This window comes from Carcharhinus amblyrhynchos, chromosome 1 (genome assembly GCF_965287045.1).
Source record: "Carcharhinus amblyrhynchos chromosome 1, sCarAmb.v2.hapA, whole genome shotgun sequence".
Lineage (NCBI taxonomy): Eukaryota > Metazoa > Chordata > Chondrichthyes > Carcharhiniformes > Carcharhinidae > Carcharhinus > Carcharhinus amblyrhynchos.
Window position 1 is genome coordinate 170,978,158 of NC_137324.1, and position 14,512 is coordinate 170,992,669.

The window sequence follows — 14,512 nt, forward strand, 5'->3', positions numbered from 1 at the left end:
TGCAGTGGGACTACTTCTGACAAATAAATAAACTTTTAACTTTGATAAAGGCAACACAGAGAAATAGTGTATATTTAAAAAAAACATAATTAGAGGAGAATTAAGTGTGGAATGATGTAATCATAATTTCAGATGAATAATGAACAGAAATATTAGTGTATTAAAAACAGTTTGAAATGTGAATGCCAGATGTTAAATGAAATTCATTTAACAATGAGGACATGGCTGAAGACTAAAATTTTTTGGATCGAAGTGTTACAGCGTGTCTGGCAGAGAGATGAGATAGCTCTTGAAGTTTATATTGAGTTTTAAATGTTCAGTCTTGAACTTTGCCCATTTCAAAATATAGCTAAGTTATTTAAATCCTTTCTACATGATGTTTCTCTGTTACTGCTGAATATCTTGATGGTGTCAACAAATTTTGTGTGCTGGCATTTACTTTCATTCAAGTGTCATTTAGGGAAAATGTTTTTCGGTGAATACATTCAATTCTTCTGGTAGCACTTTTGCTTCTGAGTGAGAAGGTTGGCTGTCCAAGTCTCACTCCAGAGACAGTATACATAATCTAGGTTGGCACTTCAGTGCAATACTGAGAGAGTTCAGCTTTCCAGGAAATGTTTTTCAAATCAGATGATGAACCTAAAGCTCATCTACTTGCTCAAATGACCCCATTGCAGTTTTGAAGGAAGAATAAGTATGCATACCATGAGCGTAGACAGCCTGGAGTCTTCAGAGAGATACAGAGCTTTCAAAAGCCTGCACAACTCTCCTAAATTCAACCTGAACAGCCATTATTTTTCTTTACAGATCCAGGATTGTGCACAAACCACATCACATGACCCTGTCAATCACTAATCTGAAATCCCAAGGGAATTTAAGTAAACAAAAGTCTATTAACTCTACTTAATATTACCACTTACAAGTTTGAAATGAGTAATTATCCTGCTTCCCGGTTTCCGAACTGTATTCTTCCCAGACATACTATCTGTAGAATAAAACGGAACTTAAAGTTTATTTATTGTCACGGGTAGGCTTTCTTTACACTGCATTGAAGGTATTGTGGAAATCCACTAGTCGCCACACTCTGACATCTGTTCGGGGACACAGAGAGAATTTAGCATGATCAATTCACCCGACCAGCATGTCTTTGGACTGTGGGAGGAAACCCAAGCAGACACAGGGAGAATGTGCAAACCCCACACAGACAGTGACCCAAGCCAGGAATTGAACCCAGGTCTCCGGCTCTGTGAGACTAAAATGCTAACCACTATGCCGAATTTTAAAACATTCTCCTGAAAGATGAAAAATCGCACAATATATGTACATGTCATTTGCACCCTTTCATCACAATTTACACCCTTTCATCACAGTTAACAGAGGTAGATCGTTAGTCAGAAGACACAGATGTTGGCTAATTGGTACAAGAATCAGACAGGTAAGATTGTTATGCAGAGTAAGTTGTTATGATGTGGAAAGCACTGCCTGAAAGGGTGGTGGAAGCAACTTCCAAAAGGCGGATTGAATGTTTGATTTAAAATGGAACAATTTGCAGGGATGTGCAGAAAGAGTGGGTAAGTGGGAGAAAATCGAATACACTTCAAAAGAGCTGACACTGGCATAATGGATTGAATAGCCTCCTGCGCTGTAACCGTTTTATGATTCTATAAGATTCCATTACAATTCAAACCACGTTTGCAAGAGAGCCTGGAGGGTGTTGAACCAATTATATTGTTATTGCTGCGCTCTTGCCAGTAATGTGTTGCAAAAATTGGATGATATTTAATCCAAATGAGAAAATGCTTCATGTAAATTTATTGGACATGTGGAAAGTATTAGTTGAACAGTACAATATTTCTAATTCTACAAGGACATCAAAGCCAAGTTGTTCAAGTAGGTGCCATAATTGCAGGTGTCAAATCACCAAGACAGAGGAATTTGATCATTGGATAATTTCCAACCCATAGCATATAATTTATAAGTGAAGACGTGATTGGGTGAACAGAAGGATCTGAAGGGGTCTGTACTATAATTGTGTTCAGCATTTGTTTGTATTTGAGCATCAATGTCTTCTAAAGCAATCTTGCGATGGTGCTTCTTAACATCCATTTCTCAACCCTTCCCTGGTGGCTCAGTGGGCAAGGGAAATTCTCTGTATGATTGTACAAATTACAGTGATCCGCATTTCAATCCACTGTTTTTTGGCAAGTTAGCGAGTTTCAACTAAGTCAACAAATATGGGTGACACAGTGGCACAGTGGTTAGCACTGCTGCCTCACAGCGCCAGGAACCCTGGGTTCAATTCCTGGCTTGGGTCACTGTCTGTGTGGATTTTGCACGTTCTCCCCATGGGTTTCCTCCAGGTGCTCCTCCCACATTCTGAAAGATGTGCTGGTTAGGTACATTGACCTGAACAGGCATTGGAGTGTGGCAACTAGGGGAACTTCACAGTAACTTCATTGAAGCGTTAGTGTAAGCTTTATTGTGACTAGTAAATAAATTTTAAGAAAGTAAGGAAGTTGCCTAAATGTCCGTGAGCGAGATTAGTGTTGCTGCTCCTGGTCAGTGTCTTCCGAGTTGTTTTGGAAAGTGCTGATGTGGTTACGCATTGAACACGAATTGGCAGCAGGCAAAGGCCACTTGGCCGTTCCAGCCTGTTGTGGCATTCAATGGAATCATGTCTGATCAGATCGTGGCCTCAACTCCAGTTTGCTGTCTGTCTCCTTCATCCCCCACAACCCTTAACCGCTGTCTAATTCAACCTTGTATATAGTTAATGACCCAGTCTCCAAACTCTCGGGGGGAGAGAATTCCACAGACCAGAAACCCTCGAGGAGAAAAAAAAATTCTCCTTGTCTCAATCTTCAATGGGAAACCTCAAAATTTTAAACCTTTGTCCCTCTAGTTCTAGATTTGCCCACAAGGGAAAACATTCTCTCAGCATCCACACTATCAAACCCTGTTGAGATCTTATATGTTTCAATCAGATCATCTCTCATTCTGATGGGTATACATTCACCGTGCTAACTCCTTCATCATATTAAACCCCTTCATCTCAGGAATCATTCAAGTCAACCTTCTCTGAACTGCTTCAAATACAGTTATATCCTTTCTTAAGAAAGGAGACCAAAATTGTACACAAATGCTGATTAACTAACGCCCTGTATAGCTGTAGCAACACTTTCCTATTCTATCAGCATTGCGATAAACACCTCTATTCGATTTGCCTTCCCAATCACTGACGGCACCTACGTACTAACATTTTGTGGTTCATGTATCAGGACATCCAGATCTGATTAGCACTGCTGCCTCACAGCGCCAGGGACCCAGATTTGATTCTCGCCTTGGGTCACTATCTGTGTGGAATCTGCACGTGTCCGCATGGGTTTCCTCCAGGTGCTCTGATTTCCTCCCACAGTCCAAAAGACATGCTGGTTAGGTGCGTTGGCCATACTAAATTCTGCCTCAGTGTACCTGAACAGGCGTCGGTGTGTGGCGACTAGGGGATTGTCACAGTGACTTCATTGCAGCGTAAATGTAAGCCAACTTGTGACACTAATGAATAAACTTAAAATCCCCAATCAAGAGCAAGGGTAGCAGATGCGTGGCAACATCACTGCATTCAGGCCACACATCATCCTGATTTGGAATCATTTCACCCCATCTTCACTGCCACTGGGGCAAAATCCTAATCTCCCTAACAGCACAATGGGTGAACTGCATTGGTTCAATATTTCACCACCATCTTCTCACTGAGCAATTAGGGATGAGCAGCTTTTACTGGCTTTGCCAGCAATGCCCACGTCCCATTTTAAAAAAAAATCCCACCTTTCTCCACTTGAACAGCCTGCCACATCCAATCTCCAGGGTCAAACATAAAAAATGTTTTAAAATTGTTAAAGTTTATTTATTTATTGGTCACAAGTAGGCTTACATGCACACTGTAATGAAGTTACTGTGAAATTCCCCTAGTCACCGCACTCCGGTGCCTGTTCGGGTACATTGAGGGAGAATTTAACATGGCCAGTGCACCTAACCAGCACAGCTTTCGGACTATGGGAGGAAACCCACGCAGACACGGGGAGAATGTCTGTGTGGAGTCTGCACAATGACCCAAGCAGGAATTGAATCCAGGTCCCTGGCGCTGTGAGACAGCAGTGCTAACCACTGTGCCGACCACATGAGCAAGAGTTCCTTTCTCCTGTGGTACCTTCAGGAGAGATGGGGTGGAAAGTGGGAGAACTCCAACATTTTTCTTGTGGTGTATTAGCGTGTGTTGCCTTTTTAGCTTTGTTACATAAGTGATATCCAACACTGGTCTGTGCAAATGTCAATGTTTGTAACATAGGTGTTCATTCAATCTCCTTAAACAATGTTTATTCCATTGTAAACTGTACGTGCCCAAGGTAGCGATGGACTTTGCTTGGTGGGTGCCTGACACATGATTCAAAGTTTTGAACTCTGGCTTTACTCTTCCTCTGGCATTTCATTATTATTCATTTCTTATGACTGAATAAAAAGACATCAAGTTTTAATTATCCGTGGCTTGGCATCATGTAGACCTTTTAAAGCAATTGATTTAACAACTTGGTGATAATTTCCGCAGCTATGTTTTAACATTTTGGGGACCTGTTTTTCTTGTACAGAAAGGCTGGTGGTTGTTACTGAGCATTATGAGAGAAGCCTGGAAGACCTATTAAAGGAAAGAAAGCCTGTCAGGTAACGTTTTATATTGCATACTACCACCTGAAAATATTCCCCCATTACATCCACTGGGCTATCAAATTGGTATTAATAAGTGAAGCTTCAGAAGAATCTGCGATTCATTTTTTTTGACTAATTTTGTATTCCATGGACCCGTTACTTGAACCAATTAGAACATGTTGGGCCAGAATTTAGCCAAGTGAGTTTAATTAACCAGAGCTTTAGCTGCATAAGGATGATCTTAAGAGCACAATGGCCCTCTGCAGGACATCTTGAATCTGAGTGACCCAGGCAAGTAATTGTATATCTCAACCTATCAAATCAAAATATTGCTAATAAACAGCACCAAATTTGAGGCTGGAAGTTCAGTTTGATTATTGAATTCAGGGACAAATCAAGCACAGAGATGGAAGTAAAGAAAGGGAAAGTATAGTTGAGGGGGAAAATTGAAAAGGGGAAGGAATGAGACTCCACACTTGTGAAAAAAGCAAGTGTTATCGAGAGGCTGGCAGTAAATAAGATGGACCACACCATTGAAAAGGGTACTTTAACAGTGTTTTAACTTAATTTCAAACGGTGGCACAGTGGTTAGCACTGCAGCCTCACAATGCCAGGTTCAATTCCTGGCTTGGGTCACTGTCTGTGTGTGAAGTCTGCATGTTCTCCCCATGTCTGTGTGGGTTTCCTCCAGGTGTTCTGGTTTCCTCCAAAGATGTGCAGTTTAGGTGGATTGGCTGTGATAAATTGCCCCTTAATGTCAGGGGGATCAGGAGGGTAAATAATGTGGGGCTACAGGGATGGGTGGGATTGTTGTCAGTGCATGCTTGATGGGCTGAATGGCCTCGTACTGCACTGTTGCGATTCTATGAAAGATCTTGCTTCAAAACATTTCATTACCACTACTTGTTCAAACAACAGCGGACTCCTGTGAATCTGTTTATTAAATACCCTCCATTGTTAATTCAAAAAAATGGTCTATTAATGCTGGTTCTATTCTGGGTCTGACTTGTTAGGTAACATTAGCAGCCAGATAGATTGGCCAGTTTCTGGCCTTTCCAAAGCTTGCCTCTTGCTGTTTCCTATCTGTTGCTTTGCAATTACCCTTGCAACTGTTCAACTGTGTATTCACACACCATCTGGTGGTAATGTTGTGCAACTGTACGTGTTGCAGTGGCAAAGCAGGAAAAAGAAAGGCCTTTAAAGTTAAAGTTTCGTCACAAGTAAGGCTTACATTAACACTGAAATGAACTTGCTATGAAATTTTCCTAGTCACCGCAGTCCGGCACCTGTTCAGGTCAATGCACCTAACTAGCACGTCTTTCAGATTGTGGGAGGAAACCGGAGCATCCGGAGGAAACCCATGCAGACACAGGGAGAATGTGCAAACTTCACACAGACAGTGACCCAAGCCGGGAATCGGAACCCGGCTCCCTGGCACTGTGAGGCAGCAGTGCTAACCACTGTGCTACCGTGCTGCCCAGATAGGATGCAGGATGATGCATAAGGCATTGGGGAAATCACAGGAAAGGTTCATAGAAACTCAACAGTGCAGAAGGAGGCCAGATGCCCCATCAAGTCTGCACCAACAGCAATCCCACCCCAGGACCTATTCCCAAACCACCACACATTTATTGAGGTAGACAAAGAATCTTTTTTAAAGTGCCTCACAAACTGGATGAATCTACCATCAACAACTCCAGAGTAAAATTAACGTGAAAGTTCCATGATTGCTAATGCCCTCTTAGGGCAAGGCACCTGAAGAGTGAGGGAGGCAGGATCTGGACCACAAAGGTGTATTCATATCATAGAATCCTACAGTGCAGAAGGAGTCCATTCGGCCCATCGAGTCTACACTGACCACAATCCCACCCAGGTTCTATCCCCATAACTCCATTTATCCTAGCTAATCCTCCAGACACTAAGGGGCAGTTTAGCATGGCCAATCCACCTAACCCGCACGGCCTTTGGACTGTGGGAGGAAACTGGAACACGCGGAGGAAACCCTCGCAGATACGGGGAGAACGTGCAGACTCCACATAGACCGTGACCCGAGGCCGGAATCGAACCAGGATTCCTGGTGCTGTGAGGCAGCAGCACTAGCCATTGTGCCATCACACTGCGCATCAGTGCAGCCCTGTCATTGTGAATCACCCCCATTTATAACCACTTTGGAACACAGTAACACTAAATCCTGCTCAAATTTTGGGCGGTTTAATGTTGGCCATTGTAGAAACTGGGCTGAGATTGGCCAAATCTTCCAGTAGGACATGTGGAACGAGAGAGGACACGAAGCTAATGGTGATAGTGCTGACTATATATAATCCCTACACAATTTCTGACCATAGAGGGCCCATATTATTTGTAGCAACAACCAGCAGGCTGGTAATATCATTTACTGAGCGCTGGCATAAAGAGCTTTCACAATATTTTGGTTAGGTTTGACAAATTATGTAGAACCTACTGTCCAGAAAAACAGCTCAACGCCAATGTTTATACCCACACAAGCCTTCATCCAATTGAATTGCTTCATCCCACTCTGACCCTACATATCCTCTATTCACTTCATTGCCATCTATACATCATCAGCTCCAAGTTCTTTTAACTCTTCCTGATTCTGTTGATCTGTTGCTGACTACACTATACACATGCCCACTTTTTCACAAGTAGAAGCAGCTTTGTCAAGTCCACCTCATCAAAATTGATGGTTTTGCTAGCAACATTGCACAGTAACATCTATGTCAATGTAACTTTAGCTGTGTCCCAGTTCAGTTAAAGTAGCTTACTGAAAAGTAATTGCATTTCTTGTCTAACTTGGTGAGACATGATGTGGAGATGCCGGCGTTGGACTGGGGTAAAACAGAAAGCTGGTGTTGTGAGATTTCTTTCTAACTTGGTGAGATACATTGGTGGGGTAATGGAGACACAAATTTCAGTGTCTTGATAAATGGTGAGCTCGGTATCTAATGCGAAAGCACTCAAAATGTTTTTTTTTCTCTAACTCTAAAGAATCTTGGAAGTGTTTCCCAACCGCCAAGATAAGAGATGCTGTATGTAAATACAGTAAGAAGTCTCACAATACCAGCTTAAAGACCAACAGATTTATTTGGAATCACAAGCTTTCATAAGAACATAAGAAATAGGAGCAGGAGTAGGCCAAGTAGCCCTTCGAGCCTGCCCCGCCATTCAATAAGATCATGGCTGATCTGTCTTGGCTCAGCTCCACATTCCCGCCCTCTCCCCATAACCCTTAATCCCCTCTCTTATCAAAAACCCATCAACCCGCGTCTTAAAAATATTTAGCGAGGCAGCCTCCACCACTTCAACGGGCAGAGAATTCCAGAGATTCACCACCCTTTGAGTGAAGAAGTTCCTCCTCAACTCCGTTCTAAACCGCCCCCCCTTTATCTTGAGGCTGTGCCCCCTAGTCCTACTATCCTTTCAGAGCACTGCTCCTTCATCAGGTGAGTGGAGAGAGAGGTTCACGAACAAAGCATATATAGACAAATACACAATTGGAAGATACTTACAGATTTGAATGTGAAGAATGGTTAGAATGTGAGCCTTTATAGGTGATCAAGGCTTTACAGGTACAGATATATGCTGTGTTTGTGAACCTTCCTCTCCACTCGTCTGATGAAGAGGCATCGCTCCGAAAGCGAGTGATACCAAATAAACCTGTTAGACTTTAACCCGGTGTTGTGAGACTTCTTACTATGCCCACCTCAGCCCAACGCCAGCATCTCCACGTCATGGAGGTAAATACAATCTAGAGGCAAACGGTCCAACTGGCAGCTCCTTCAATAATTTATTTCACTTCTTTTATCCGGTTGTAAATTTTTAAATCCAAGTAAAAATTGGAGAGAGAAGATTCTTTTGGAAACTACTTTTGACTTTTCCTTTCCCCCTCTAATGCCTTTCAGTCCTGGAAGAGTTCTCCAAATAGCCTTTGAGGTATTGGAAGGTCTAGAGTATATGAACAAACACAGAATGGTTCACCGAGCACTCGCACCGCACAATGTTCTTCTGGATTGTGAGGTAAAGCAATCTACTTTTCCCTCGTTAGATAGTATATACTGGTGCATAAACTTGTTGTGTATCTACCATTAGTTATTAATTTAAAGAAGGACTTTTGAAATGTTTGATTAATTGGAGATAATAATGACCAATCTACTTGTGGCTGTACAAATGGTTAACATTCATTAATGTAACAAAAATTAGATTATGTTACATTACCTCTCTTTGGGAGATGCTGGACAGCAGGTTTTGGCATACTCAAAGTGGTGAGCGGATTCTGGAACTATGAAAGGCTGGTTCCCAAGAGGTCTAGACTTGGGACTAGCTTTCAGAACTACCCAAAGCTCTCTCATTACCCCAGTCTAGACAGCAATGTCCTGTGGCCATTGCAAAGCTGGACAGCAGGCCCTCAAGTGCCCCGAGGCCAGGGAGCAGTTTCTGGAACTGTGCAAAGCTGAACTGCTGGTTCCCGAGATTTTTAGACTCGGGACCATGCTCCAGAATTGCCCGAGGCTCTATCATTGCCCCATGCTGAAGATCCTGTTACCGTCCATGGCTGGAGAGGTTCATGAGCACCCTGAGGTTAGGGGGCAGTTTCTGGAACTATGCAAAGATGCACACAAAAGTCTGGAGTATCCTGAAGCCTGGGAACACATTCTTGACTGCCAGGGAGCTAGAGAGCAGAGATTGAAATGATCTGAATCCGGAGAAAGATCTGAAAAGCCAAAGGTGGCAGGCATGGCATAGCATGGTCCAAGATTGAGATAAATGCCTACTAAGTTCCACCCTTAAAGATGATCACACCCTTCAACTAATTGCAGAAAATGCCTCAAGTGTTGCATTGGCTGACAACAGGATAGATTCCATTGGTTTTTAAAACATTGATTTTTCTCCTTATTCTCAGCAGGTTCTATTATAAATGTCCAATGAATGTTAAATGCCATCTGCTTCCCTAATGTCCTTTTAGGGAAGGAAATCTGTCATTCTTAACTGGTCTGGCCTACGTGTGACTCCAGAGCCACAGCAATGTGATTGACTCTCAACTGCCCTCTGAACAAGGGCAACTAGAGATGGGCAATAAATGCTGCCCAGTCAGCGACACCCTTGTCCCATGAATGAATTAAAAAAATGTTATTTATGGAAGGAATTCTAACAGTAATACACTACTAAGAGCAAAGTTGGTCTTTTTTATTAAATAATTCCTATGAACTGATGGGATGATGTGGTTGACTCCAAATCATGTCCAACAGTAGGCAGCTTGTAAAACACGGTAGCTCATATGAGATAAAAGCAAATAACTGTAGATGTTGGAATCTGAATCCAAAAGAGAGAATGTTGGAAAAGTTCAGCAGATCTGGCAGCATCTTTAAGGAGAGAAAAGAGCTGACGTTTTGAGTCCAGATGACCCTTTATCAAAGCTGGACTTTGTGACAGAGGGTCATGTGTGGACTCGAAATATCAGCTCTTTTCTGTCCTTACAGATAATGCCAGATCTGCTGAAATTTTCCAACATTTTCTCTTTTGAGCTCATGTGAGAAGGTGGGGGTGTTGGTTTTCTCTCGTGATTAACAGTTTGGACAGCAGGTCTGATTAATATTCCGAGTAGAGGCACCTAGTTTTAATATGTGCTTGTATTTTTATGGTTACAGGGTCATGTCAAGTTGGCAAAGTTTGGTCTGTACCATATGACTGGCTACAATGCTGATGTTGACTTCCCTATTGGGTAAGATTTCAACAAGAATTTGGAAGTGCTTTATTGATGTGACTGGAGTTTGAGTGTGGCTGGAATTGGAGCAGATTTTATGAAACGTTTTCTTTACCCTTTGAGAACAAAAATAATTAAAGAACTTAATTTAGAGGGTGGCATGGTGGCACAGTGGTTAGCACTGCTGCTTCACAGTGCCAGTGACCTGGGTTTGATTCCCAGCTTGATCCTATGAACTCTGATTCTGAATTAGAATGGGGTCAAGACTCACTGCAGGGAATTGATTGTGTAATGGAGGCAGACAATCTGATGCAGTGCTGATGGGATGCTGCGATGGCCCTTTGGGTGAGGCAGTTAACCAGAGCTCCAGCTGCCCCCTTAGCTTGATGTAAAATATCCTATTTCGTTATTTCAGAGAAGAGGAGGGGAATTCTCCCCACTGGCCAATAGTTACCCCTCTAAAACAGATTGGCTCAAAACTTCCAGTGGTAAATGTTGAGACACATAAGCATGGTACTTAAACTTTCAATGGGCAAAATCACAATGCCTGGGCTCTTCCGAGGATACCTCTGACACTGACCTTAGTATTGGAGACTTGGGCTTGATTCTTAGAATAACAGAATCCCAATAGTGCAAAGGGAGGCCATTCAGCTCATCCAGCCTGCTCCAACAACAATCCTACCCAGGCCCCCTCCCCTACGCATTTATCTTGCTAATCTTCCTGACATGAAGGGGCAATTTAGCATGGCCAGTCATCCTAACCAGCATATCTTTGGACTGTGGGAGGACACCGGATCACCCGAGGAGGAAACCCATGTAGAACACGAGGAGAACGTGCAGACTCCATACAGTCACCCAAGGTCGGAATTGAACATGGGCCCCAGGCGCTGTGAGGCAGCAGTGCTAACCACTGTGCCACCGTGCCACCTCAGTATTTCTAGAAAGATTGTCCTGCTGTTAATCACAGGGCCAGAACCCAGGTTGACAGTGATTGACAGCGGGAGCTGTATGGGGATGTTCTAAAAACATTTTAAGACTTCAAACCCGAACACTTTAATTCCCACCAGCCCCCAGAATGATCAATTGCTCCTTCTCCACCCCCCACCAACTCCGTCCTCAACCCCAACACTGCTCACTTGTCTCTCCTGACAATACACGCCTCCCCGACACTGCTCAACTCCCACAAAGCTCACCCTTTCCACTCCCCAGACACCATCCCACCAGAAATCTGAACTATAATTAAAAGTCTTTGGAACATAATTAAAAAATAAAATCCTTAAGTGCTTTTAAATAAAAACTCAACCACTTGCTGAAAATATGTTGACCTGAAGGGGAGTTATTTGAGCTGTTGGCCTCACCACTCCTTCCCGCCAGCCCTGCATCTCAGTCGTAGCTCATTCCAGTATAGGCAAGGCATCTGCAAAGGATATGCAAAGACATTAAAGACAAGAGGGCACTTTTAAAATTTACTCAATAGTCACAAGTAGGCTTACATTAACACTGCAATGAAGTTATTGTGAAATTCCCCTAGTCGCCACATTCCAGCACCCGGCCAGGTCAATGCGCCTAACCAGCACGTCTTTCAGACTGTGGGAGGAAACCGCAGGACCCAGAGGAAACCCACGCAGACACGGGGTGAATGTGCAAACTCCACACAGCGACCTAACCTGGCAATCAAACCCACGTTCCTGGCGCTGTGAAGCAGCAGTGCTAACCACTGTGCCACCGCGCTGCCCCATCGCAGTCATCAGAAACCGCCATAAGCATCGCCACTGACCAGAAGATCTTGGCCATTATCTGATCTTTCAAATCACTGCTGCATTTGGGAGTTTGCTGTATGCAAATTGGCTGCCCACACCATGACACTGAATACACTTCAAAATGATCTAGACTGAGTGTGAAATGGCTTGTTAGGCCTAGAGGTTGTGAAAAACAACTTATTTTTAAAGTGAAATGAGAAAATCTTAGAAGAGGGTTTAAAATAAAAAAAAGGTTTGCTCAGCAAGTGGGTTGAGGTGCCTACTAAATTCACAGCTGGGTTATTGTAAAAAAAAAACCATTAGCATCCGGCAATACTCAGCTAATGTTCTGGGGACCCAGGTTCAAACCCCACCATGGCAGATGGTGGAATTTGAATTCATTAAACAAAAAATCTGGAATTAAGCATCTAATCATGACTATGAAACCATTGTCAATTGTCAGAAAAACATATTTGGTTAACTAATGTTCTTTAGGGAAGCAAATCTGCTATCCTTACCTGGTCTGGCCTAAACGTGATTCCAGAACCAGAGCAATGTGGCTGACTCTCAACTGCCCTCTGAAATGGCCTAGCAAGCAACTCAGTTCAAGAACAACTAGGGATGGGCAATAAATGCTGGCCCAGCCAGCGGCACCCTTGTCCCACAAATGAATGAGAAAAAAAGAGCCTGCAGATCACACTGGGGTGAAATAAGTGCCTGAACCTGTGCACACTACCTCCTACCTATGTTCTTATCATTACTGAATGGCTGGCCAAGACGGACTAAATAAAACATCATCTGAAGAGAGAAAACCTCTGAGCCAACTCAAAAATCAGGTTGAACTCCAACAGGGTTTATTTGATAGCACAAGCTTTGGGAGCACTGCTCTTCATCAAGTGAGACTCACCTGATGACGGGGCAGTGTTCGGAAAGGTTGTGCTACCAAATAAATCTGTTGGACTTTAACCTGGTGTTATGAGACTTATTACTGAGCCCATCCCAGTCCAACACCGGCATCGCCACATTATTACTCAAAAATGAAATATCCTAGTAATGTTATATATGAACAGTGCTTAAAAATTGGAAGTTGCTGCTGACCATTTGTAGCCAATTAGAAATGAATTTAACAAGCAGTTTACATTAATAAAAGAATTATTTGACTCTGTTTAATGCCTTTGGGCTGATGGATTGTTGTTGGTTAATGTGTATTTATGGGTTGTATTTAGGTATCCTTCATACTTGGCTCCTGAGGTCGTTGCCCAGGGAATGGTGAAGTCCACTGATCACAATCAGAGCGACAGGTTTTCACCCTCAGGTCCCAAGGTCGATGTGTGGTCTCTTGGCGTGATGCTGTTTGAACTTTGTGTGGTATGTTGCAGAACTACCTTTCCTATCTGTGCATGAACTAATGGGTGCGATGTGATGGTACAGATATTTCTTTAAACAGGACTATTTAAACATAATTGGTCCTTCGGGCAAAGACATAAAATTATATACACTATCCTGGTACGTATTGTAGAAAGATCCATTAAATACTGCAGTGGAGGAGGCCATTCAGCCCAAGTCTGCACTGATTTTCCGACAGAATATCTTACCCAGGCCTTTTGCCTCACCCTATCCCTGCAACCTCACACGTTTACCATGGCTAATTATTCTAATCTAAACATCTTGGGACACTAAGGGGAAAATTACTATGGCCAATCCAAGTAACCCGCACAGCTTTGGGCTGTGGGGAAAAAACTGGAGCACCCAGAGGAAACCCATGCAGACACGGGGAGAATGTGCAAAGTCCACACAGACAGTCACCCGAGGCTAGAATTGAACCCGGATCCCTGGTGCTGTGAGACAGCCGTGCTAACCGTCCTGCAGCTGTTCCTCGCTCTTGCGTTGATCTTTGTTGGAACACTAACAGACCAAGGACAGAGGTGAGAGTGGGAGCAAAGAGGAGAGCTGAAATGATAAGCGACAGAGAGCTCGGGGTTATGCTTGCAGATTGAGTGGAGGTGTTGTGCAAAGCGATGGCCCGGACTGAACTGTCTAGCTGGACTGTGGTCAGCCAGCCAGCTGCTCTTAAGCTGAGTGTGAGTGTCATTGCCCTTTGTCCTAAATGTTAATCCCAGCACATAAACACATCCAGGGGAGGAGGTGGGGAAATGGTAATTGGGATTTTGGATGGGCGCAGAATGATAGCTGGGGTATACGAGAGTGGGTCAGCAGCCTCCACGTTGAGCAATTCCTTCTCCTTTTTGGAGCTGGCTGGTTTGCCATACCATAGAAACCCTACAGTGCAGAAGGAGGCCACTTGGCCCATCATGCATCACCAGGATTTCCTGTTTCAGTCTCAAATTTAGTT

The 14,512-nt window shown here is 43.4% G+C and overlaps 1 protein-coding gene across 2 annotated transcripts in view; it reads left to right on the forward strand.

Moving 5' to 3' along the window:
- tbck (TBC1 domain containing kinase) overlaps positions 1 to 14,512 on the forward strand; it is a 192,132-nt gene that overhangs the window by 17,305 nt on the left and 160,315 nt on the right. For both annotated transcript variants that reach the window (XM_080195333.1, XM_080195341.1), the window contains exons 3-6: positions 4,644 to 4,716; positions 8,622 to 8,736; positions 10,365 to 10,438; positions 13,386 to 13,527. In XM_080195333.1, coding sequence (XP_080051459.1) covers positions 4,644 to 4,716; positions 8,622 to 8,736; positions 10,365 to 10,438; positions 13,386 to 13,527 — 404 coding nt within the window. The remainder of the gene's footprint in view (positions 1 to 4,643; positions 4,717 to 8,621; positions 8,737 to 10,364; positions 10,439 to 13,385; positions 13,528 to 14,512) is intronic.